Source organism: Polypterus senegalus, chromosome 6, assembly GCF_016835505.1.
Source record: "Polypterus senegalus isolate Bchr_013 chromosome 6, ASM1683550v1, whole genome shotgun sequence".
In the NCBI taxonomy this organism is placed as follows: Eukaryota; Metazoa; Chordata; class Cladistia; order Polypteriformes; family Polypteridae; genus Polypterus; species Polypterus senegalus.
The window spans coordinates 130,053,341-130,080,935 of record NC_053159.1 but is presented as its reverse complement, the minus strand read 5'-3'; the positions used below and the strand labels follow the sequence as shown (position 1 = coordinate 130,080,935).

The 27,595-nt window shown below is 42.9% G+C and overlaps 1 protein-coding gene across 4 annotated transcripts; it reads left to right on the top strand.

The window, feature by feature from the left end:
* The first annotated feature begins 6,165 nt into the window (after positions 1 to 6,165).
* Positions 6,166 to 26,689, top strand: tp53i13 (tumor protein p53 inducible protein 13). 4 transcript variants are annotated; one of them, XM_039757191.1, is made up of 9 exons: positions 6,166 to 6,619; positions 19,611 to 19,685; positions 19,828 to 19,863; positions 20,301 to 20,364; positions 20,407 to 20,522; positions 24,022 to 24,150; positions 24,278 to 24,484; positions 24,566 to 25,214; positions 25,317 to 26,689. In XM_039757191.1, the coding sequence occupies exons 1-9, from the start codon at positions 6,485 to 6,487 to the stop codon at positions 25,427 to 25,429; spliced, it is 1,524 nt and encodes a 507-aa protein (XP_039613125.1). In that variant the 5' UTR covers positions 6,166 to 6,484; the 3' UTR covers positions 25,430 to 26,689. The 4 variants fall into 4 exon arrangements, with proteins under 4 accessions (XP_039613125.1, XP_039613126.1, XP_039613127.1 ...); XM_039757192.1 differs by having other exon boundaries at positions 6,168 to 6,619; positions 20,301 to 20,359; positions 20,444 to 20,522; XM_039757193.1 differs by lacking the exons at positions 20,301 to 20,364; positions 20,407 to 20,522 and having other exon boundaries at positions 6,169 to 6,619.
* The last annotated feature ends 906 nt before the right edge of the window (positions 26,690 to 27,595 follow it).

Sequence of the window (27,595 nt, the reverse complement as noted above, 5' to 3'; positions counted from 1 at the left end):
GTTTCGGTGGATTTGTCAAGTTATATTCTCCAGTGTATATGAATATTTTAGATGCCTCTAAGAGGAACCCTTATCGCATATTGAGACTCAAAGTATACTTGCAACGTGGGTACTTTTTCTAGAAGAGGCCCTGCTAATTTCTGCATGACACTGCATTTCATTTTGCACTGTCGTAGTATTGTCATGAATTATGAATTGCACTTTTTTTAATAGATTATATCGTTATATTTTGATAAAGTCTACATGTTATCTTACAAATAATTAGCTGAATACTGTAATGAGAAAATCCGGTGTATGTTAACATCATTTTTATTAAATTCTCAAGCAAGTTTATACAGTCCACACATACCGGTAACAGCGTTTGATGTAACCGGCCCCTCGTGGGGTTAGTCAACACTAGACCCCGCACACCCCTAAGGGCGCATCTGTGTGCACCCATTGGGCCTCAGTGAGCAAACCTTAAAATCCAATCCTCTTCAGGGCACCAGTCCATCCCAGTAACCACTCTAAATTTGACCCGAGTGTGCGAGTATGACATGCTTAACATTCGCTCTCCACGTGACGTTTTGTCAGGCTTAGTTCTAGTAAACCAGATAGCTGTTAATTTGTGTTTTCACAACCACTGACAAATACTCTTTTTATTTAAATAATGACAGTTTGTTCTTCCATCTGTTCCATACTCCCAGTACAACCTGGAATTAAATAGGATCAAAACCGACAAACGCACAGGTTCATATGTGTGGAGACAGTCGAGGAGCAGTGGAACAGGTTTAAAAATGTTTTACATGTAATGCAGGACAGATACATACCTAAATTTGGAATTAATAGAAAACTAAAAAGAACTCCACGATGGATTAATAAAGATTTAAAAACGAAGTTGCAAAGGAAAAAACTGCTGTATAAGGCATATAAGACTAATGACTCTAAAGTGAATCGTAGCACGTATGTGAACATGAGGGCAACCATTAAGAAGGATATCAGAGAGGCTAAAAGAAAGTTGGAGAGGAATATAGCAGATAAGGCAAAAGAAGACCCCAAGAGATTCTTTCAGTATTTTAGTAGTAAAAGAACAATTAAGGAGGAGGTCAAGTTCATCAGGAATAGTAAAGGGGAATTAAAAGATACAGACGATGAAATAGCAGATGCCCTAAACTTACATTTTTCTGAGGTTTTTACAAGTGAACAAGGGGATAACCTCCCAGAGGTAAACGCAACTACTTAGGAGGTACTGAGGGATTTGGAAATTGTAGAGGGAGAAGTGCTGCTCAGATTAAATAAGATGAAATCAAACAAATCACCAGTCCCAGTTAATATTTGTCCTCGTGTTCTTAAGGAGGCTAGTGAGTACATATATAAAACCTTGACACATATTTTTAGGAAGTCACTGCGCACTGGAGAGATTCCGAAGGACTGGAAAATGGCAAATATCATCCCATTATATAAAAAGGGTCACAGGGCAGATCCAAGCAACTCTAGGCCAGTAAGCTTAACATGCATCACAGGAAAATTAATGGAAGGAATTATTAAGGATAAGATTGAGCAACACCTGGTAAGGACAGGAGTTATTCTGAACAGTCAGCATGGGTTCAGAAGAGGGAGGTCATGTTTTACTAACATACTGGAATTCTATGAGATAACAACAAAAGCATACGATCAAAGTGGAGCAAATGATATTATTTATCTTGAGTTTCAGAAAGCATTTGATGAAGGGCCACATGAGAGGTTGGGCATCAAGTTAAAAGAAGTGGGAATTCAGGGTGATGTTTTTAGATGGGTGAAGAATTGGCTCAGATACAGGAAGCAGAGGGTGATGGTGGAGGAACCTCATCAGAACTGGCCGATGTTAAGAGTGGTGCTCCACAGGGGTCAGTGCTAGGGCCGGTGCTATTTTTATTATATATAAATGATTTAGATAGGAATATAAGTAACAAGCTGGTTAAGTTTGCAGATGATACCAAGACAGGTGGATTAGCAGATAATTTGGAATCCGTTATATCATTACAGAAGGACTTGGATAGCATACAGGCTTGGGCAGATTTGTAGCAGATGACATTTAACGTCAGTTAATGTAAAGTATTACACATAGGAAGTAAAAAATGTTAGGTTTGAATACACAATGGGCAGTCGGAAAATCAAGAGTACAACCTATGAGAAGGATTTAGGAGTCATAGTGGACTCTAAGCTATCAACTTCAAGACAGTGTTCAGAAGACATTAAGAAGGCTAACAGAATGTTAGGTTATATATCACCACGATCTGTGGAGTACAAGTCCAAGGAGGTTCTGCTCAACCTTTATAATGCACTGGTGAGGCCTCATCTGGAGTACTGTGTGCAGTTTTGGTCTCCAGGGCCCAGTTGTTCAAAAGTAATCCAATGGGATTTGGGATGACAGATTGGATTGAATCTTGAAAATGGGTTATTCAAAGGGAAAATAGGGATTCTGGAATCAGATCAGATCACCTAATCCAATCTCAGTTTTAATCAGGATCAAACAGTTTTTGTGTTGTTCAAAAGTTTGTGTAAGAATTGGGACACGTTTGATCCCAAAAATCAGGATAATCCTGAACCCAACACAGAGGTGGATTCAGTGTGGATTTCTGGCACACAATAAAATAAAACTTGAAAAAAGCTATGTTTGCAGGTGATGTATACATCTATTTATATTTTGTACAATTGTTGAACTAGGACAGTGACAATGTAAATAAAGTAGGGAATAAGACATGAAGCCTTTTTGTATAGTCAAAGGAAAAAAATCCCTGTAAAATATCAGTACTCAAACAAAATCTCAAAGCTCAAAAAGCTCTACTGTCCATTGTATTTTAAAGAAAATGACAATTACTATTACTCAAGTCATCAGTCAGAAGTAATGTCTTACAATTGCATCCCTGATCACATGTCCAGTCCAATGGAGCGAACATTGGAGGTTGCTCTGGTTGCACTTCATCAGGCTCAGGTCCATCATATATGTCATCAAGAGGAACATTACGCCTGGTGGCATTTGTTATGCAGGACAATACAGGCTAGCATTATATTGCATGCCACCTTGGGTTCCACCCGCAAGTAGTTAAGGCATGCAAAGCGCCTCTTCAGGACTCCATTTAAGCGCTCAATTGTGTATCTTGTTTTGAAGCCTGCCTGCTCAGGTGTGTTTGCAACTGGAGAAGGGGTCATCAGCCATGGCAGGAGTGGATAAGCACTGTCACCCAATATTATGCCATTTGGTCAGTTGGACTGGAGCTTTCTATATAGTGCGCTCTCCCTCAGGATACGTGCATCATAGACAGACCCTGGCCACTTGACAACACAGTTTGTGATGATGAGGTCAGCGGTGGCCACAAGTTGGACATTGATGCTGTGCCTCCCTTTTCGGTTCACATACTGCCACTCCCTTTCATGAGGTGCTTGAATGTGCACATGAGTACAATCAATAACACCAATAGTATTAGGTATGTTCCCCAAAAGAAAGAAACTTTGCTTAGTTTGCACCATCTGGTCATCCTTGGGAAATGAAACAAATTTATTGACCAGACTGGCCAATTCAACTGAGACAGCTTTCACCACATTACTAACAGTTGACTTGCCCACTCCCATAATGTCACCAACAACCTGGTAGAAAGTCCCAGAGGTGTAAAAGCGCAGTGCAGTTAGTCCCTGTTCCTCCACAGACAGAGCGTGACTCCTTTTGGTTTTGTGCTGTACCTTTGGCCTGACAAGGCCTGCAATGTACTTGATATCATGCCTCCCAAAGTGAAAACGGGCATACAGTTCCTCTGTAGTGTATTGCGCACGCTCAGCATACATTCTTTAACGGTATTTTTGGTGGTAGCGATGAACAACACCTGCCATGCCAATGCCTCTGTAAACCTACGACCGAGGTGTGTAAGAAATTGGTGATTTTATTTGGTCACACACCAATTAAACAACAACGAGCTGACTGGTTTGTCATGTGTTGAATTGCCCCAATCAAGCACAAGGCCTATAAAATCAGTGTTAGCTACACAAAAGGGATGGAACCATGGACTCAAAAGGGCAGAAAACCATGCACTGTTGGAGGGTGTTAGGTGCCATTATTCCTCCATAGTAGGACACTTCAGTTCATTAAAGGGGAGAGAGGTGGCCAAGATATGCAAACAGAACATTTGGGAGGACATCACCAAGAATGTGAATGCTACAAGGGCTGGTCAGAAAAGGACCACAAAACAAATCATATTAAGATGGAAGAACCTTAAAGCCAAGGCAACAAAGGACCTTGCTGAGGCCAAAAACCCCACAACGGGTAACATGCCTTTCAAGAGGGGTGAGTATACTGACATTGTCCTTGATATTATTGGTGGTGCCAAATCAGAAGCTCTGCATGGAATTGATGGTGAGCCCACAGTTACAGAGGAGGGTGGGCCTGGTCCTCCTAATGAAGAGGAAATTTGTCCTCAATCTCAGTCAAGTGGTTGAGGAAGAAGGTGGATCCTCGCAGACAGAGCCAGCTGTTACAATACAATACAGTTTATTTTTGTAAAGCTCAAAATCACACAGGAAGTGCCGCAATCGGCTTTAACAGGCCCTGCCTCTTGACAGCCCCCCAGCCTTGACTCTCTAAGACGACAAGAAAAAATTCCCAAAAAAAACCTTGTAGGGAAAAAATCGAAGAAACCCTGGGAAACGCAGTTCAAAGAGAGACCCCTTTCCAGGTAGGTTGGGCGTACAGTGGGTGTCAAAAAGAAGGGGGTCAATACAACACAATACAATACACAGAACAGAACAAATTCTCAATACAGTATAAAAATTAAAATTTTAGAAGTACAGAGCAGAATTTAACAGTAGATGATGTCACAGAACCTTTAAAAAGAAACCATAAGCATTCTCCAAACGTGGAGGGTGACGCATACGAGGTGCTTCTTACAAGAGAAACTGAAAGAGCAGAAGTGCAGATTCTTCTGGCAAAGGAACAACTCCTCCTTACTCCTCCGCCGACTACAACAAATTAAAGTCAGAATGGAAATCCAACTCCTAAAAGCAGAAATTGAAAGAGCTGGTCTCTGTACCAATGAGGAACTGTAAATGTTCCTTATTTTGTGGACTATTGGACTTTTTTTTTTTACAATTATATAAAAATAACCACAGTGCATATGTGGGGAAATATTTTATTCATTCAGTCATTCATTCTTGTGAGACTGAAATGGAATCTGACTGTTTATAAATGAAATGGAAAAATATTTGTTTATTGTGGTGTTTTCTGTTTCTTCCAAGTAACACACGTGATGGCTATTTGGCTACTGGTATTTTTGGTCTGTCTGCTGTTCTTCACATAGCCAGTAGGCTACACTGTGGGTTTCATCTAAAGCACTTGTAAACCGGATTTGGTAATCCTGAATATTCTGTATCTGGATAACAGTGATCCAATCTAGTGTTGCTTTGAAAAACCAGCATGAAAGTAAAATGAATTACCAGATCCTGGATAGCAAAACATGGGATTTTTAAAATCCAGATCATGTTTATCCCGATTAAATAGTTTCAACAACTGGGCCCAAGTTACAAAAAAGGACATAGCAGCGCTAGAAAAGGCCTAGAGAAGAGCGACTGGGCTCATTCCGGGGCTACAGGGGTTGAATTATGAGGAAAGATTAAAAGAGCTAAGCCTATACAGTTTAAGCAAAAGAAGATTAAGAGGTGACATGATTGAAGTGTTTAAAATTATGAAGGGAATTAGTACAGTAGATCTAGACTTGTATTTTAAAATGAGTTCATCAAGAACACGGGGACACAGTTGGAATCTTAAGGGTAAATTTCGCAAAAAACATTAGGAAGTTTTTCTTTACACAAAGAATGATAGACACTTGGAATAAGCTACCAAGTAGTGTGGTGGGCGTTAGGGTCTTTCAAAACTCGACTCGATGTTTTTCGGAAGAAATAAGTGGATAGGGATGGTGACCTTTGTTGGGCTAAATGGCCTGTTCTAGTCTCATTGTTCTAACGATCTAATATGGCAACTACCGGCCCAGTGCACGAGTATACACGGCCACGCAAACATGCCTGGAATGAATGCGCTTCTCGTAGCGTGACGCGGTTAAATGCCAACTGGACAGCAGGTGCCTGGTTTTACTTGAGTGAAAAGCCGAAAATGGGACTCAACTGTGTAATGTTTCCCAATACTGGCGTTAAACTCGGCCTCGTCCAAACAACCAGGGGGAACACTGTCAGAATGGTACACACGAACAGGAAAAATCCTACACGAGCATCAACCACGGCGACGCTTCTATTGCGCCTGGGAGTGTTTGGGAGGCGCACGTGGATGTAGGAGGTTTGTCCCTTTGGCGCCACCGTTCTACAGGAATACTTTATCGTATTTGGAAAACAGTGCCACCAAACTGTAACAGAGCAGGGTAACAACTAAAAAGTAGAGACGCGCCTTTGTGTTACGTGGCCAAAGCGCCCATTTTAAACGGCGATACAAGTGTAATCATTTAGGTCTTACCTGACAATACTTCTAATGTGGCTTTATTCACTTGTGTTGCTTATTTTGATACTGCCGGATCAAACCCGAACAGTACTGGATACAGAGTGGCCGACAGTCCCAGGGTGGACCAGGACGCTGACGGCAGGAGAGGAGTGCGATACCGGGGAGGTGAGTGAGCAGAGCTGCTGTGCTCTCCTGCATGCTGAGTAAAGCGCGGCCTTGGGTTCGAGGGCAGCGGCAGACACGAGTGCACGCATGCGTTAAACAGACAGGCGAGCGTGGCCGAGTACGTAGACGCTGTCGAAGAACAACAATAAAAGTGCTTGCGGGGCTAAGAGGGTTTGAATGTAGTACTCAAACCGATTGGCGTAAGCGGCACAACAAAGCACTGTTAACGAATATGAAGGTAGTAATGGGCGAAAGCAGCACGAATGTACTTTGAGGAACTTTTCCTAGAATGTAAATGATTTTGCCAAGCACGGAAAATGATGCCTCGGGGGACCTCTACTGGTGTATGCAGGTAACGACACTAATTTGAATGGCTATGATGGACCGAGAAATTATGTTAGTCGGCCCTCCAACAAAGAAGTCTGTTTTATGTCTGGTGCGATTTCAAGTTTAGGTTCTGATTTATTGTCTTGTTTAATAGTACAATAAAATTGTTACTTGCCTCTCCCTTAAACAGAAGGTTTGACCGCAGTGCAGGACTAATAAAATAGAATGAATACAACACCAGTAGGATTGTCAGTTGAGTAGTTTTGAAACCTGTGTCTCTTAATCTCCTTGTGCGAGTGTTGATGTTCTGTAACGTTTACTGAATAGAGAAAGTGATTGTATGGGATGGCGGAGGTTTTTGTAATTACTAGAAGCATATGTCATAAACAATAAACGCTGAAAAGAAGGAGCTGCATGCCAGTAACCTGTGCCACCATGTATGCAGTGGTTTGTGGTTCAGGAGTCATACCAGGTTATAAGGAAGCCAGTGGGGGCAAAGTCCACTTAGCAGTTGGTTTTAGTTTCAGGTTTTGGATAAGCCAGAGCAGGTGTTAGGATGAAGAAACGTGTAGAGTATAGCAAGTATCGACTGGTCAAATTGTAATGACCAGTTGGAAATGTACTCTAGGCATTAGGTCACACTATTCACCCATTTTATTAAACACAGGACTGTAATGCTACTTCAGTTCCCATTAGTGACTGTTTGTGAGATGCTAAAGAAGTCACTTAAGCTGTTGGGGTACTGATTACAGAATCATGAAAACAATTGACCATGTCTGTCAAGTTTCTTTGAATGGCTTTCAATTAAATTCTATTAAATAACATGCAAAGAAATGTACAATGGATGGTACACTGCTCAACAAAATTAAGGGAACACTTAAATTACACATTGCATCTCAATGAACAAATTACTCAATTGGAAAATCTTTACTAATACTGTGTAATTCGTGGAGAACAAAATATTGTAACAATAGTAAATGGAAACCAAAAACACTAACCCATTGACAGCTGGATTGAACATCACACTGAAAGTCCAAGTCAAAAATTGAAATCACAGGGTGGTCCAACTTGTGTGAATTTCATCACGGGAACTCGTAATGTGACTCAGTAGTGTGTCTGGCCCTCACGAGCCTGTATACAGTACACTCGACAACATATGGACATGTTCCTAATGAGATGGCAGATGATGGCCTGAGGGATCTTCTTCCAGACCTGGATCAGGGCATCCGTGAGCTCCTGGATAGCCTGTGGTGATACTTGGTGGCATCAGATGCAATGACACATAACGTCCCAGAGCCTCTCAATTGGGTTCACGTCTGCAGAACTTGCTAGCTAGTCGGCATAAGTGCCTTTGTTATCCAGGAGCCGCCTACACACTCTGGCCACATGAGGCCGGGCACTGTCCTGCACCAGAAGGAACCCAGGGCCCACTGCACCAGCATAAGGTTTGACAATGGCTCTGGGGATATTTTCCCAGTACCTAACAGCAGTCAGAGTAAAGTTGCCTATCATGTGGACTCTCCAAGGATATACTGTAACAATTCGTCTCGAGCACTAGCCTGAGAGAAATGCTACCACTATTCTGACCTAGCTAAAGTCAGATGATAAAAGGATAGGCCAATATCACACCTTAATAAATTTCCCGTATCGCCTTTATTCTAATAAAGCAATCCCTCAATATCGATACATTTATAGGTCACTGCCCACCATATACCATATTTATACTTGCAGTTCATCAAATAAACAACAACTAGATAAATAATCCCTTACAAATGGATCGCCCCGCCCGAACCTAAATAACCCTTAATTTGCAGCGCCACACATATACAAGTTATTATACATCAACAGTTTTTTTATCCTCCCAATTCCCGTTCCAGAGATAACGAAATAAGTCCGCAGATAGTCCACCGTAATATTCCCACAACGGCCAGCGAGTTGATGAGGAGTCCTGAAAATAGCAGACTATATTACCAATCTCCTCTTCGTCATAAAAGACATACAGTCAGACTTGCGCCATGATTAAAGTATAGTAAGTCCGTTTCGGTAGCTCACCCGCGTCCGTAGGTAATAGCGGAACGATCGATTCCCAGGCGAAGACCATCCACCTTCCTACAGGACTAATAGGAGCTCCTAGGCTTATCTCATGGCCAGAGCAAAAGCTGATCTGCCTTTATCTGTTATCCGATGTTCTTCGTTTCCTCTCTTTCTCCCTTCTTCTCCTTTTCAAAGACGGCGCGCTTTATGCTAATGAATCCCCGAACCAACCGGAAGTTCCACCTCTGGGGTACCGCTGTCAATCTCTGTCAGAAGCAATTCCCCCCCAACAACCGATCGACAGCAGAACACATTATCTTTATGTGGCAGCGCTACATAGATCCCCACCCCAGTCGGCACGGCGGGTCCAAAGTAGGGCTTGATATTGGCCACATGTATTGTTTCCACTATGGCATCTACACCACTACCCCTTTGTATGCGGAAATTAACCGGTCCTAATCGTTTTATTATTCTTACTGGACCCCCACTTGGGCTAGTTTAGCAGCAAATCTGTTGACAGCACTGGAGAGTGGGTGTGTCCTAACCCAAACCAAGTCCCCGACAGCAAAGGGTACCGCCGTCGTGCATTATAATACTTAGCCTGTCTGGATGTAGCACTCACTAACCTCCGTTGTACTTGCTGCTTTAATTTTTCGAGGATCTGTATTGTATTATATATCTTTGAATCTGGGAGAGGTGCTGGGGTGATAAGGCGATCCAGGGACTTTTGAGTTGTCGTCCGATAGCCACCCGAGCAGGGTTTCACCAGTGGCCTCATGCACGCTGTGTTGATAGCAAATCGGAGCTCCGCAGCCACTTATCCCAATCTTGGTGTCGTTCACCCACATAGGAGGCTACCATAGTCTTCAAAGTCCTATTCACTCTTTCAGTTAAATTGCTCTGGATGGTAAGCCGTGGTAAGTTTCTGTTTGATACCCCACGCTGTATATAGTTCCTGAAGCATAGAGCTAGTAAATTGCGGGCCCCTGTCAGACACAATATACTTTGGGACCCCCAGCGGTGAAAATCTCATCTTTGAGCGTAGAACAGATCTTTGGAACCTTGGCGTCCCGGAGAGCAAAGAGTTCTACCCATTTTGAAAAATAGTCCACTACCACCATTAGCACTGTCTTTTGGGCTTTGGATGAAGGTAAAGGCCCCATTAAATCAACTCCCAGCATTTCACGGGTTCAGATGTAATCGTGGATTGGAGAAATCCTACTGGCTTACCAGGGGGGTTCTTCAATTGTTGACAGATTTTACATGATTTCACATGGCTCCAAACGTCCCTTGAATGGTGGGCCACCATGCTACTTCCAGAATCTTCATCAAAGTCTTCATTCGCCCAAGATGCCCACCAAAAGGACTGTCGTGGTAATAATTAAGGAAGTTGGGTACATATTCTTCCGGGACCACTAACTGGCATTTGGATCCTCCAAGACTGGCCGGCACCACCCGGAAAAGGACACCCTGGATGTCCTTGAAATGTATGCGATCCCGTCCCATCTCATTAGAATCTTGCCAACCTTCTGGCACACAGGACAGTTGGTTTGTGCTCGAGCTAGGTCCTGCATACTTAAAGGTAGATCTGTCCATTGAGTATGAGTAGTTACCATACATATATCTCCAGACATCCAATAACTCCGGGACAGCGCATCCGGGACAATGTTATTGCAGCCCTTCTGATAAAATACCTTGAAATTGAAAGCTTGGAGGCGCAAAACCCATCTGGTCAGTCGAGATGACGTCTTCGTTGATTAAAAGCCCAAGTCAGTGCATTATGATCTGTGAAGACCTCGAATTCCACCCCTTCTAGGAAGTGCGCCATTTTTCCACAGCCCAGACTACCGCCAAACATTCTTTTCCGAGGTGGAGTAATTTAGCTCAGCCCCATGCAGAGCCCTTGATGCATAAGCAATTACTCTCTCATCCCCCTCGCTTGTTTGAGTCAGGACCGCTCCAAGCCCGATGTTGCTGGCATCTGTATGAACTTGAAATGTGAGTTGTACATCAGGTTGAGCCAGGATGGGTGGAGATTGGAGGGCCCCCTTTAATTGTTCCACTGCATCCTGACATTGCTGTCCATTCCCATGGAACATCCTTCTTCTGCAAGTGACGCAAGGTGCAGCGATGTCAGCCAATCGAGGGATAAATTTGTGGTACCATCCTACAAGACCAAGAAACCTCTGTAGACTTTTAATATCAGTGGGGGTAGGATAGTTCTGAATTGCTGCCACCTTTTCAGGGTCTACTTCAACCCCTTTTCCTGATACCACATGGCCCAAAATTTAATCTGGGGTTGAAGGAAATAACACTTCTCCACATTTAGTGTCAGATGTGCCTGTTGCAACCTCTGGAAGACCACTTCTAGATGTTGCAGATGTGGTTGCAGTGCTGGGGAGAACACCACTATATCATCAATATATACATAGCAGATTTTCCCAATTAACCCCTTGAGAACTTGCTCCATCAGACGCTGGAAACTAGCCCCAGCATTCTTCAGCCCGAATGGCATGGCTCTGAATTGGAATAATCCCTCGGGGGTAATTACTGCTGTCTTTGGTTTGCTATATTCTTCCATCTGCACCTGCCAATATCCACAGCGGAGGTCCAAGGTGCTAAAGATGTTTGCCCCATGCAGACTTTCCAAGATTTCTTGAACTAGGGGCATTGGATAAGCATCATGATGGGTTTTTGCATTTAATCCCCTGTAGTCAACACAGAACCGATATGACCCATCCCGTTTTTTGATAAGGACTACAGGAGAGGCCCATGGTGAAGTTGATGGTTCTAGGACGCCATCCTGCAACATCTTGTCCAGATGTGCTCTTATAATTTCCCTCTTCTGGGGGGATACTCTGTATGCCCGATGACGACTGGGATCTCATCTTTAGTCCTTATAATATGAGTTATTGTACTGTCAAACCGAGTTTTTGTCCACACCTCTGACGATCGACATAATAGAGGCTGCACCTCCATAGGTTGTTCCAGAACGCTTGCCAGTGAGTTGGTCTTGGAGGTCATTACCTCAGCAGCATAAAAATTGAGACTGAACCATCCCAACTCTTCGTGAGCCTTGGATAAGAAAGGCCTCATTTCACCACTATCTATTGAGTAGCTCCTCAAATGCAGATGTACAGACATCCGGATGGAGGTAGTAAAATCCAAACCAAGGAGCAATGGAATGGTCAAGTGCTTGTCCTCCAGAACATAGGCTTCAGCCTGCCAGAGGTCAAATCCATTTGGAACGGTAATGAAACCCTACCCACGGCCACATGCTTGGTGCCATCAGCCAAAATAAATTTGACAGAGGTGGCGTTTGAGGTTTTCCCAGGTAGTGCCATTCTTTTCCACAAGCTTTTCTTCATTAAAGTGAAGTGGCTCCCGTATCCACGACTGCATCTATGTGTAATCCCGCACCTGAGTCGAGACCACCAGAAGAGAAGTCTGTACTTGGACCACTGAGACCCCCACTTCAGTAAGGCTGTTTCGTTTTTTAGGTGCTTTGGTGGACTGAACTTCCTTTTTTGTAGTCTGCACTTTATTCCAGTATTCTTTGGAAGCAGCCCAGTCTCGTTCCACAAGAGAACCCACCTTCACCAGCTGTTCCACCGAGGTCACTACTCCCTCAATCCTCCAGCCAAGCGTGGATTACATGCGTTAATATACGGCATACCAGCTCTTCCTCTGCCATGTCAGGTTGCCACTTCAGACACAGAGCCCGATAATCGTAAGCAAAATCTCTAATGGACTGTGTAGGGGCTTGTACCATCGACCGGAGACGTTCTTCAAGTTCCATCTTATATCCGGAAGGCAGGAAAGCATTAAGGAATTCCTGTTTAAAAGAAATCCAGTCAGTAATTTTGTGTCGGGCAGCCTGCCACCAGCTTCTACCTGGACCTTGTAAAGAGGTGTTTATCACCCCATAAGCTCTTCATTGCCCAGCGTGTAGCAGCCACAAAAGCTTCCCCGCTCCAAAAGTCAATTACATCTTCTGAAGTATAATCCGTTTTAAACTTGGGAAATTCCAAGCGAGCGCCGCACATGCGGAAGCGCATGAGACTGATAAATGCGCGATGCTCCCCCCGGCGTTGACTGAGCAGCCGGCATTTTAATCGCGGAAATACTTTTCCGAATCTCCTTACGCAGTTCATCCTTCCACTGGCGATCTCGCTGTAAACACTGCACAATCTCTCGCTCCATAGCCGCTAGCTGGGCAGTGAAGTTGTCTTTAAGCTCTGAGATCGCTGTATCCACATAAACGCGAGCCCCTCTTCCCGAGATATTGTACTTTCTGCCACAGAGGTTATTCTTTCGTCCAGAGCATCAAGACGTTCGGAAACCGCCGCGAGTAACAGCGGGTTTCCATCGACGTCCTCCTCGTCCGGTGTAGGTGGATCTTCCAGATACATGGACTGTAACAGACTAGATAGATCATGGGATCCTGCAGGAGTCCTGACGGTGACGTGGCGGCTACCGGATCCCCCACAGCGATACATTCGGACTGGCATCCTCCTGCTCTAGCGGCATCAAGACACACTCATAGTGACTCTGAGTAAATTTAGACAAAATACGGGGAATATAAAGTCGTATATGATCCTAATCCTCAGAGAGGGCACCAACTGTAACAATTCGTCTCGAGCACTAGCCTGAGAGAAATGCTACCACTATTCTGACCTAGCTAAAGTCAGATGATAAAAGGATAGGCCAATATCACACCTTAATAAATTTCCCGTATCGCCTTTATTCTAATAAAGCAATCCCTCAATATCGATACATTTATAGGTCACTGCCCACCATATACCATATTTATACTTGCAGTTCATCAAATAAACAACAACTAGATAAATAATCCCTTACAAATGGATCGCCCCCGAACCTAAATAACCCTTAATTTGCAGCGCCACACATATACAAGTTATTATACATCAACAGTTTTTTTATCCTCCCAATTCCCGTTCCAGAGATAACGAAATAAGTCCGCAGATAGTCCACCGTAATATTCCCGCAACGGCCAGCGAGTTGATGAGGAGTCCTGAAAATAGCAGACTATATTACCAATCTCCTCTTCGTCATAAAAGACATACAGTCAGACTTGCGCCATGATTAAAGTATAGTAAGTCCGTTTCGGTAGCTCACCCGCGTCCGTAGGTAATAGCGGAACAATCGATTCCCAGGCGAAGACCATCCACCTTCCTACAGGACTAATAGGAGCTCCTAGGCTTATCTCATGGCCAGAGCAAAAGCTGATCTGCCTTTATCTGTTATCCGATGTTCTTCGTTTCCTCTCTTTCTCCCTTCTTCTCCTTTTCAAAGACGGCGCGCTTTATGCTAATGAATCCCCGAACCAACCGGAAGTTCCACCTCTGGGGTACCGCTGTCAATCTCTGTCAGAAGCAATTCCCCCCCAACAACCGATCGACAGCAGAACACATTATCTTTATGTGGCAGCGCTACAATACCTCCACCAAACCGGTCATGCTGGATGATGGTGCAGGTTGAATAGCATTCACCACAGTGTCTCCACAACCTTTCATGTCTGTCACATGTGCTCAGCGTGAACCTGCTCTCATCTGTGAAGAAAATGGTGTGCTAACTGGCAGAGCTGCCAATTGTGATATTCTCTGGCGATTATCAGTCGAGCTGCATGGTGATGGACTGTGAGCACAGATCCCACTAGAGGATGTTGGCCCTCATATCACCCTCATGGAGTCTGTTTCTGACAGTTTGGAGGTCATTTTGTAGGGCTCTGGCAGTGCTCCTTTTAATTCCTCCTTGTACAAAGGAGCAGATACAAGACCTGTTTTCTGGGTTGATGCCCTTCTATGGTCCTGTCCAGCTCTCCTTTTGTAACTGTATCTCCTCCATGCTGTTGAGATTGTGCTGAGAGATACAGCAAACCTTCTTGCAATGGCACATATGGATGTGCCATCTTGGAGGCCTCATGCTACCAGTGGTGACAAGGACACTAATTAGAGAAGAATCAGTCAGGAGGGATAAGGGGAGAGCAACTGTCTGTGGTACCACCTCCTTTTTTGGGGGTTGTTTTGGTGTTGCTCCTCCAGTGCACCTGTTGTCACTTTCATTTGCACCAAAGCAGATGAAGTTGATTCACAACCGCTCATGATTCCTAACTGGACAGACCGATATCCCTGAAACTTAACTGACCTGGTGTTAGATTGTGATGATTAAATGTTCCCTTACTTTTCTGACCAGTGTATATGGTTTGTAGACAAGCTGTGTTATGTGGCTTCACCTGGGAAATTTCATAAGACAATGGCCTTTGAAAGATGAACTGCAGGTTAGTGATATTAGATAAAGATGGAAACGTACTGACAAGCAAGGAGAGTGTGTTGAGAAGATGAAAAGAGTACTTTTGAGAGGTTGATGAATGAGAGAGACAGAAGGTTGGATGATGTGGAGATAGTGACTCAGGAAGTGCAACAGATTAGCAAGGAGAAAGTAAGGACAGCTATGAAGAGGATGAAGAACGGGAAGGCTGTTGGTCCAGATGACATCCCTGTGGAAGAATGGAAGTGTTTAGGAGGAATGGCAGTGGAGTTTTTAACCAGTTTGTTTAATTCATTCTTGGAAAGTGAGAGGATGCCCGTACTGGTACAGATTTTTAAGATGTGCAGGACTTGGCATGGGTGTTGAGAACAGCACAGGGGATCGTGGGAAGTCCTCTCCTAGACCTGGACTCTGTATATGATGGAAGGGTGCAGAAGAGGACCAAATGTATAGCTGCGGATCTCACCCATCTGGGAAATGGACTGTTTGTACCACTGCCTTCGGGAAAGCGGTACAGAAGCATAAAAACACGCACCAGCAGACTGAAAGACGGCTTTTTCCCCAGAGCTGTGAAGTCCATCTGCCCCTGCTGATACATACACACATACATTTACTCCTAACCTGCCCCTCTGTAGACATGCACACGCACTTTCCCTCGTAATCAAACACACACACTTGTATTCCTCCCCTGCAGACCCACGCACACAGATCACTGGTCTCTGAAGGCGTACTACTCAGGAAAAGTCTGGACTTGATGATATTTTATTGCTACTGTCTTTTAAACTTATGTTCATTTTATTATTTATAGTGTATTGTGTATTTTAAGTATTCTGCCTTGAAGCTGATTCCTACCAACAAAAAAATTTGTTATGTGTATGCATAATGACAATAAAGAATTTGATCTCTCTCTCTCTCTCTCTATATATATATATATATATATATATATATATATATATATATATATCTATCTATATATATATATATATATATATATATATATATATATATATATAACTGTAGCAACTACAGAGGATAAAACTGGTCAGCCACAGCATGATGTTGCAGGATTGAGCAGTGGAAAGGCGGTTAAAAAGGGAGATGATATGGTTTCATGCTGGGAAAGAGTACTACAGAGAAGTATGTAAGAGTTGTTCAGGATATGTAAGAGGGAAGTCTGACAGTGGTGAGGTCTGCAATAGGAGTGACGGATGAATTCAGGGTTGAGGTAGGATTACATCAGGGATCAGCACTGAGCCCTTTCTTATTTGCAATGGTGATGGACAGATTGACAGATGAGATTAGACAGGATTCCCTGTGGACTATGATGTTTGTGGATGAAATTGTGATCTGTAACAAGAGCAGGGAGCAGGCTGAGGAGATCCTGGAGAGGAGGAGATACAGTATGCTCTAGAGGGGAGAGGAATGATGGTCAGTAGGAACAAGACAGAATACATGTGTGTAAATGAGAGGGAGGTCAGTGGAATGGTGAGGATGCAGAGAGTAGAGTTGGTAAAGGTGGATGAGTTCAAATACTGATGGACCCAGAGGTGACTGTGTGCAGAGGGTGCAGACCTTTAAATATCTGGGAGTGCAGCTGGATGACAAATTGGACTGGACTGCCAATACTGATTCTCTATGTAAGAAAGGTCAGAGCAGACTATACTTTCTGAGAAGGTTGGTGTCCTTCAACATCTGCAATAAGATGCTGTAGCTGTTCTACCAGACGGTTGTGGCGAGTGCCCTCTTCTACGCGGTGGTGTGCTGGGGTGGCAGCATAAAGACGAAAGACGCCTCACGCCTGGACAAACTTGTTAAGAAGGCAGGCTGTATTGTAGGAGTAAAGTTGGACAGTTTAACATCTGTGGCAGAGCGACGGGCATTAAGCAAACTCCTGTCAATCGTGAAGAATCCACTGCATCCACTGAACAGTGTCATCTCCAGGCAGAGGAGTAGCTTCAGTGACAGACTTTTGTCACCGTCCTGCTCCACTGACAAACTGAGGAGATCGTTTCTCCCCCACACTATGCGACTCTTCAATTCCACCCAGAGGAGTAAATGCTAACATTACTCAAATTTATTGTCTGCTTTTACATGCATTTTTATTACTATTTAATTTAATAGTTTTTTGTATCAGTATACTGCTGCTGGATTATGTGAATTTCTATCTATCTATCTATCTATCTATCTATCTATCTATCTATCTATGTTCAACAGTACAGAATAACGGGCAGAGTGCAAGAGAGGTGAAGAAGAGAGGGCAAGCAGGGTGGAATGAGTGGAGAAGAGTGTCAGGAGTGATTTGTGACAGACGGGTATCAGCAAGAGTGAAAGGGAAGGTCTACAGGACGGTAGTGAGATCAGCTATGTTATATGGATTGGAGACGGTGGCACTGACCCAAAAAACGGGAGACAGAACTAAAGATGTTAAGATTTGCATTGGGTGTGACGAGGATGGACAGGATTAGAAATGAGTACTTTAGAGGCTCAGCATAGGGGCACAAAGAAAAGGCAAGGCTGTGTTGATTTGGACACGTGTAGAGGAGCGATGCTAGGTAACTTGGGAGAATGATGCTAAGGATGGAGCAGTCACGGACGATCAAATGACTTAAGAGGAGGTTTATGGATTTGGTAAGAGAAGACTTGCAGGTTGTGGGTGTAACAGAGCAAAATGCAGAGTACAGGAAGATATGGAAACAGATGTTCTGCTATGGCACCCCCTAACGGGAGGAGCCGATAGAAGTCTGCTTGTGTCAGTCCTCATCCAGTGATAAATGAAGCAAGAAGCTACAGGATTATGCCAGTGAAATTCTGTCCCTGCAGTCAAGAGGTTATATGAGACTGTTGGGATGTTATGTAAATGATATCTAGTGTGACTTTTTTAATTGTATCCTAGATGCCTGATTAAAGTTTAATCCACAGTGATGACTCTTGGCCATTTACAAAAGAAGGTAGACATCCTGGAAAGGATGACCCTAACAGATTGGGAAATGACATACATTTGAGTACTCCAGCCCAGACCAGTTGTTCTCAGGTTCAGTAGTTGGGGACCACTATGGATGCAGGTTTTTGTTCCAGTCATTTTATGTATAATTGATCTCATTGTTTATTTAGATGGGCTTTTTTTTTCCTTACTCTGCATTCTACAACCAGTACAACCTGATATTTACATTTATCAAAAATATAGAAATACTTGTGATTTTGCCTTTAGCTTTAAATGCTTAACTCACTTTTGTTATTTACCTGCTAATTCTCCTTTTTGTGTGGAGTTTACTCCTTTAATTATGTTCTATTAATAACAATTAATGACCAGCGGGGTGGACAGCCTACACTACACTAAATGTTGAAAGACCGCAGCTACTGCAGTGTCAGGTCTGCTAGTGCAATCACTAGTGAGTAATGGCTTAAATAACCAGAACACCTGGGAAAGTGTTGTGAAAATCTTGCTAATGAAGGGGTTAAAACCCAAGAGAAAACATAAACAATAAATTGCCTAATATATAACTTCATAAGTACTAAATTCCTATAGAAATTTAGCAGACCTAATTTTGTATTTCCTGACTTGACACCTAAACACAGAAACTGGGAAATAACAGCTTGCTTGATTAAAGCAACATGGAGCCATAGCGTGCCCTCAGGAAAGAACTTGAGAACCACATCTCTACACAGTGGATGGAAGTCAAGCCATAGGCAAATATGTTTAAAAAAAAAAAGGAATTAAAAACAACAATGAACAGATTTTTCTTAAGCAGTAAAACACAGTGATCATATGGGTACTATAAAGAACGACAAGATAAGATAAACATATTAAGAAGAGCCTAACAGTTTGTGCCAGGCGTTGTCACTTACATCTCAACAAGAAACGGTATAAAATGAGGTCAAAGAGTAATAAACACAAATGATACAAATTCAAAGTATCAGTTTGTGCCTCTGGATGCTCAGTGTAAAGAGAACATTATGCTGTTTTGATTTATATTTCTAGGTGGTAAATAAACTGGTTCATAGTCCGCTGGCAGAGCAATGTGGACAGGTTATTTTAGCTTCATGAACGACTGATTGCTACGTCCGGAAAGATAAGAGTGAAATGTGTCAGCATCTTTAATAAAATGGCGGTGATGTCAGGGAGATCTCGGTTTTCTAAAGCTTATCAGTGTGACTCACCTGAACAAGCAAACCCTCCTTTGTTTGTCTGAGTCATTATTAACGTTGGGTTGGCTTTGACTTTGGTCACATCGGTTATACTGTGCCACCCTTAGTCAAGACCTCTGTTAAGTTGGATTTGGTTAAACAGATTCCTAATTGCCCTTTTCTCTGTCTTCCTGGTTTGTTTTTGCACTTTCAGCACTTATTAGAAGTTGATCTGCCCAGTCCAAAAGAGGTACAGTGTACTGGTCCTCCCTGGCCCCCTCCTGAAGAGGTACATTTTATATTATTTGTTTGACTGTTTAATGTCCTTATTTTGAGGTGTTGCTTGCTGTGTCTTTACAAGGCAATTTTAGGACACAGGCTCATAGCAACATGGTTGTTCCCACTCCTAAATTGCAGTATGTTCTTTGCAGCGTCTTCCCAGTGTGAACAGAACATATTCTACAGTGGTAAGTTAATGCCTTTTTAAAAATGTAAAAGTTGAGCTGATCATCTATAGTGGGAGAGAATATGGGCAAAATACAAGTCCGGTCACTGGGGTTCTATGTGGCTCAGTGCATGGCTTCCAGAACACTTGACTCTTAAGTGCAGGTAACAGTCCTGAAGAGTTAGACCGAGCCTGCCTGATTTCATATACAGTACATGGAAGTGTGCCAGTGACGTTTAGAAGCTGTCTTAGCTACAGAGTGAAGGGGGAAATCTCTGTCTTGAGCTCCTCAAGATGACCCCGTTTCTTTGCAATCTAAAACCTCTTGGCTTACAGGCAGCACTGAGCATTGCAATCAATGCCTTGGAGTGAATTCCTTAGTAAAGACACTGCACTGCCTTTCAATTCACAATAACAGTAACAAGAGCCCCCCAACCCCACTCTCTGTTTCTCTTAAAGGACGGTCTACCAGTCTGTATGAATAAGACCATTCAGTACCCTGAAGGCATTCCTAACAGGTATGGTAAGTGCTTTAGGGAGTGGGTGGGTGCATTTAGGTTATCAGATGGGTGGTCTCTCATGTACTGTTGCATGTGTTTCAGCGGGAAGCACCGTCCTGTTGGGGCACAATATGGAGAGTATATATATTGCCCTCCTCAACGTTGGATCCGCAACCTTAAGGTCAGAGTTCCAATTTGCATCCTGACATAACCCTTTTCCTCCAATGGACCAAGTTTCAGTACCTGCTGAATATTGTTCTTGTATTAAAGAAGTAATGTTTTGTTGAGCTAAAAAAAAAAAATGCATTTTAAATTATTATTAAATGGGGGTTTCCATTTCAGAGACTAACTTATGTGCTGGTTTTAGTTCATTTATGTGTCAGATTGTCAAAACATAATGTGTGTCATTTTGCTAAAAAACAGGGCACTATACTAAAACAGTAAGAACAAATATTTGCATATGAAGATCGGTGATAAATATGTCAATCTAAAGGAATAAGCAGATTGAAACCATAAGGTTCATCTGATATTTTTCATCATAGTACAAATAGCCAGCATAGCCCAAGTACATTTTTGTAAGGCGTACAGATGTTTGTCGTTGGATATGCCCAGCTGAATGGATTCTGTTCTAACAGAAAACCTTTGTAGTTCTTTCAATCTAGTGGTTCATCTTTGCAAAGATTTGGGTGACTTTGAATAATATAATTTTGTTTAAATCGAAACACAGTCTATCTTTTAACAGACAGATACTTTCAACAGCACTTGGAAAAAAGACAGGAAAAGTTCAATCTAAACAGTATGCTTTAATAAATATTCTGTCAGAAAATGGACGCTAACAGTATGCCTGCTCTGCTTGAGTTTGAGAGTGTCTTGCGTCTACGTTTCCAAAGCATAGCATGAGTCTGGGGGATTGATGGCTTCATGATGATGGACCTTCAAACTCAAGGTTTTCAGGCATTATGTCATAACCCATATTTCATCTGTGTACAGTATCAAAACTAATTAGGAGGATTTTGTTTTGATGCCCTCTTTGCCTGGCTTCAATGGCTTACACACCAAGGCCTTGTATTCACGCCCTGCGGAGTGCTGCGCCTCAGACTTCTAGGTTCATAATCAGCTGGCAAAACTGGTTTTACGACATTTATAGACATTTCCTAGAGCACCGATGATTACCTTAGGACAGCAGCACATTATACGACTTCTAGTGTGAGAACTTGTCAAACTCAAAAAGACTGCAGTTGCTTGATCTCGACACTTCAGTGGATGTCAAATGACATGAACAGAAGTAGCAGGGGATGATGAATTACATGAGTATCTCGCAAATTTTCAACACAGTTTCAAATTTCCAGTATCACAAGCTTTCTGCATTCTGGCAGCCAATTAACATGCTGCCCTACAGCTCCTGTGCCTTGTGACGCGCGAGTCCCTGTCTTGCACCCCAAAACACGAGTCTCAGCACTTTAGCGACACCAGCTTCATTCAACTTGAAACAGGAACAGCACGGTTATTTATTGCAGCGTGATCTATCGCTCTCCTATACACAGACACAGCAGTCAGGCAGGGCCGCGGCCAGGTTAGTGGCCAAGTAATACTCTGCCCTGCAGTTATAATGTTCCTTGCATCACCCATCGACGACAGGCGCTTATAGCGCAACCGTGATCGGCTCGGAGTTGAGTCCGCTGTGTTATGCTGCAGCGCTGCGACCCTGCAGTCGCCTCCGTGACAAACAGGCAGCCTTCCACAGATGTGGCAATCGCACTTTGGTGTGTCGTCCCGTTAGGGGGGTCCCAACAGAGTTCAGAAACCTCACAGCCTGCATAAATGCTTCCCAGTTATGGTTAGTTGACCCACAATCTCTGCCCTTTCTTTTTCATTCTGTTGTGGTATGACAGATACAAGGCATGAGACAGACGTGCCCATCTTTTGCTGGTACCCTCCAACACATGCATTTTCCTTTTGCTCTTTCAGCTGCATTGTGTGCATTGTCCTCCTGGCTGAGCCTTCATTGGTGGTCAGCTTTGCACATGCAAACGAGCCCATCTTAAGGCCGACTTAAGTCCAAATCAAAGCTGTTTGTCAGGTCAAGTCACAAACCAGTACGACCAAATAACTAGGGGTGTCAAACTAAACGACTGCCCCCAACTCTCTAAGATTAATAACTGAAGGCTACAATTAAAATCACAGGAAAAGTCACGTAGCACTCTAAAGTACAGGGTGGTCCAGATCTAATTATGCAGATCCAGATCGTCTGGATGACTCTGATTTATGCGGGGACGATTCCAGTTCGGCGCAAAGACGATTCTTCATGTCGTCAGTTCGCACACTTCTCGATGGTCCGGGATTTTTCGTGTGATTTTCTATGTAATGTAAGTTACAGCGTAATAAAAATTGCATAATTAGATCTGGATCACCCTATATATTTCCACTGTATTAAGTCGTTTACAATGGTTTGATCATTTCTATGAAAATGTTCACATAGTTGTACAGATGATAGTAATTGTTTTGTAGAGAGTGGGCTTGCTACCCTTTTGTTTCAAATCCCAAGAGAGTTGGTTTTTTTTTTGTGAAGCACACACAGAAGTTTCCCATTGTGAAACTATCCATCTACCTGATCTGCTGATCCAGGGCAGGGTCATGGGGCAGCTGGAGCCATCCCAGCAAACATCAAGTGCAAAGCAGGAACACCACCTGGACAGGCCACCACTCACTTCAAAAACAAAAGGATTACAACCTTATCTTTCTTATGTGTGTGATTTTTACAGCTTTTTTGATTATTTTTACATAGCATGATGACACATGGTCAGAAGCTACTCAGCTTAGCGTCTATTTTTAAATTTATTTTTAAATTATTTCATAAACAGGAAGTTGTATATTTTAACCATTTTACGTAATACCTACGGCAAAGTCTGTGTTGTTTGTTATCACCGTATGTGACAGGAAAAATGTAAGAGTAATGGAGCAATAATGCTTTTGTTTAGAACTACTGTCTTAATTGAGTTTTCTGTATAATAAAGAAAAATGCTATTGTTTTGTGATACTCGTGCAGGTAATAGTCCGCTACTAGTTTTGCAGAAATTATTTCCTACTTTCGTTGACCTTAAATATTTACGCAAATTACTACTGATGATTTTGCTTGCATATTTACAAATTGTCTTTCTTATAAATTGGACTCTTATAAGATTTTCAACAAATGGCGCAAAAGTGCAAAATTATTCCTGACCATTTTCAGTTTACTGACCTCTTAACGGACAAACTCGCTCACTCTTATTCTTGATGTCCCCTTTTTCTCACCCTACTTTTTTCGTTGTACTTTTTATACATCATTTCTTATTTAAATTATTATCCTCATGTAAGTGTATACTTCATGTCTGTATCTCTCTCTCTTCCTCCTCAACTCATAGAAATTCCATGGCTTAATGTTTTATTTCTTTAGCCTTTTCTTTCTTGATATTCCGTTTCTCCGCTCACGCAGTACACAGTTAGGGGCAACCAATAAATAAGAAACTAACAGACGCCAGATTGTGCCTCCAGTTTCTGATCATCCTGTGAGTAAACCCCTCTGGCTTGCCAGCCTCTTTCTGGGGAGACCCACCTGTGCTGGTAGAATACCGGGTGCCCGATGTTGTCTTCTAATTCCTATTTATTTTCTTTTCTCGTTTTTTTTTTTTTTTGGTTATAAGGATGGAGGGATCGCTTTCTTGTATCACCCTTGCGTCCATCCTGTCCTCAAGGCTGGTTTGGTGGCTTTGGCAAGGTCCTGTTATTGTAACCATATTATCACTCCTTACCCCACATTGAGCCATGAGAGGGTGAGTTGTAAGTGCTACTTTCCTCATCCCATCGCATGTTCTCCTCTGGCCAGATCTGTACTTTTTTCCTCTCTTACTGCATATCTTTTTTTGTTTTGTTTTTTGGGGCTTTTTTTTTGTCTTTCAGCCTTTGGCTCTTGCTGCTTGGGGACGCACCCTAGAGATGTCACATATTGACCATAAAGAAATTGGCAAGTGGATTCCAGTTAGAAAAGATCAGAAAGAAGAATTGAGGTCCAATAAAGAAAAACGTTACAAATATCTGCTGATCAGGAAATCCGAAATGTTGTTGGATAAAGATGGCAGTGCACCTTGTCCCTTTGGGAACTTGACGGTAAGACAAACAGAGGTGGGGTTGCAGTTTGCAGTCTTTTCACAGATGCCTGACCAATTTATTTCACTTACACTGAAACAGAAACCTAATAGTCTCAGGTGGACCAAGCAAGATCTTGGACTGAGTGGTGGCAGGAGATACCTGAAGAAGAGAAATGTAACTAATAGAAATGAAACTTACACAAATGTGAAATCAGGCAGCGGAATCCTGAATCGCCACAATCAAGGCAAATTAGAATCCCCTGCGATGCAAGTGAAAGGTCTTCATCAGACAGTGTATCCAAAACCTGGCAGAGCTGCCTCCAAAGCAGGATCTCCAAGCAGTGGGGCAATTCAGGTCGATTCTGCAAAGGAGTCCCACCAGATAGGACAACAGCTGCCTTTACAAGATGGTGGAGGAAATCACAGATCAGAGAATGAGACAGGCCTGAGAGGAGAGCAAGAGAAGAACTCGGGCTGTCCTCACATGGCTGCTCCTCCATTTGAGTGTGACTGTGCTGAGAAAATGAGGCTGCAGAAATCTGATGGAGCTATGGATGAACAGAGAAGTGTCCACTTGCCCACCCCTCGCACAGAAGAGGCAGCTTGGGCGGCAGCAGCCCTTGGATTCCTGCTGGTAATACTGACTCTTGCCATTCTCCACACGCGCCTCTACCGGGGATGCCAGAGAGGACCAAGTCTGTACTGGCCAGCGCAACAGCATGAGTTCCACGAGTATGATAGTGTTGCAGGTATGGCCGTTATCTTTGTAGAAGCAGAGAGTGGTGTGTGTGTGCGTGTGTGGAGAAGAACTAAAGGCCGAGTAGGTCAATGCTTTTATTCCTGTGTTGCAGAGATTGTGAAGAGAAGAATGCAGCTAGGAGGCAGACGGAAGAGAAAACCTTTGAAAGCCAGGAAAGAGGAGCATTCCATGTTGATTAACTCCAGCAGTGACGACTCCGACTGAAGTTTTCTCATCCAGTGTTTTTATTTATTTTTATTTTTTTTAGCTCCATCCTCTGATTGTAGTTTGATGGATTTTATCTGAGACTGTCCCATGGTATTCTTGGTTTTTGTCTCGACCTGGCAGAAGATCTCTCAAGTTTGGATGTCAACTGTTGATGTTTGCCATTGCAAGGAAGGTTGCAGTTATTAGACTGTGCCAGGTGAGGAACAGGCCCGTTCTGACATTCACGTGCGGATGCTTTGCTGTGCAGTAGCAGCACACGCCTTTGGCCTACAGAGGTGTATCGGTACAATTCCAAAAGTTAAATAGGAAGATGTCACGTCTGTGGGCCTGGAGTGACTCCGGCGTTGTTAACAGTCAGGAAGCCTTGACTAAACTTTTCACTGTGAACATCTTCTTTAATGAGTTGCTGCACCACATTTGCCTACATTTTACTGCTGACATGTTGAACCTCATGTTTGTTTTTATGGAACTGACAATATAACAGATTGCCTTCGGGTCGCTCCACAAACACAGATTTGAAAGTGTGCTGAACTCGGACCACACCGGGCTGGTTGTTTTTCTGTCAGAAGTGGGACATTTTCACAAATCGGATGACAAACGTATACTGTGGGAAACAGTGATCGACTGTGTTTTATTTTTGTAAAAAACTGTTTCATTTTAATGTATAAATGTGTATTTTTAATATGTTACTTTAATTATATTTATACTGCCTGAAGCTGACATAATCGTACAGCAGTAGAAAGACTTGACTACCTCAGATGTTACTAGAACACACGGGCGCATGTGCTATTGAAGAATGCATTTTAGAAAAGACACGTTAAGGATTTCTGTAGCACACTAAACAGTAATGGCCGTACCCCTCCGGCCCGGGTCTCGGAGAAAAGAGAGCCTTATTAAGGAGTGAACTGCTAATCGCCAGTTTCGCAAAAAGGGGACCCTGGATAATAAAGTCTCCACCGTTACGTCCCAGTCAGACAGATGCACTTACATGGACATCACCACATACAATGGCTGAACTTGGGTTTATTTTTTGGATTTGTTTTATTCCTGGTCACTGACAAAGGTAAGCAGCATTATGGGTAGTGAGATCAGGCATTCTCCCTGATCTTACTGATTTTGTTCTTTCCAAAGCCACTGGAGGACCTGAATGAAGCCCTCTGTGTTGACGGTATGGGTCACATAATGGAAATACAGCTACACAAGTGAAAATGTTCAGCCTTGCTTGTGGAGGGAAGAGGGTTTAAAAAAAAAAAAAAAGAGTATTTTTACATATATATGTATTTTACCATGAAAAAAATTGCAACGGCTGTTTTAATTTGTTGGTAATGCCTTTTGATGCGATATTTTAAATGTTACATTTTTCTACAAAATCCTTGTTTAATAAAGATTCTTACTCTTTTATTGAATCGTCATCGTGACAAAATTCAGTGTAACCGCAGTGTAAAGTGGGAGACGCCGTTTACCGTGTGCCGGTCAGTGTGTCCCCTGCAAGTTATCGTTCTAAACGTTCTTGAGACTGGGGCGGGTTGTCAAGATGATAACAAAATATCAAGAAACCTGCCAGTCCTCCGTTAAAAATGTTACACCACTCTAATTGTTTTTGTGCAGATGTGAGCCTTCTACATTATCCTACACACTGTTCAGATTTGCACAGATGAACTCCATGTTCACTTTTGAGGATCAACAAGGCCTGCTGTGGTCACAGCGTCACCTCAGTAATGCAAATCAAGGTGACTAGCAGCCCCACTCATGGAAGTGTTGCCAGGACAAAATGGTTGTTTTCGTAGAAGTACAAGAATGTTAATTCTACAGGTCATCTAGGCAGCCCGGCAATCATTTTCTCTGTAAAGATTAATGTGAGACTCTTAATTGTCCACACAAACCGTCCCACAGCGTCTGGTCACTGGCAGCACCCTTCTTGCTGGTATGAAGCTCAGTGAGGGGAGTTTTAGGTTTTCAGGCTGCTTTTCTGCCCTAAAGCCAGATGACGTGCAGTCATTGAGTGACAGCAAATTGAAGAAGGCGTTTTGTGTGCCGACGTCACCAACTCTATCACAGCCCGACAGAAATGTGATCAGACTACAAGTGGGGTGTTGGCGCAATGCAGGTGGAAACACCTGAAGCTGAGAAAGCAGTTTTACAAGGAAAAGTGGCCAAGAATTC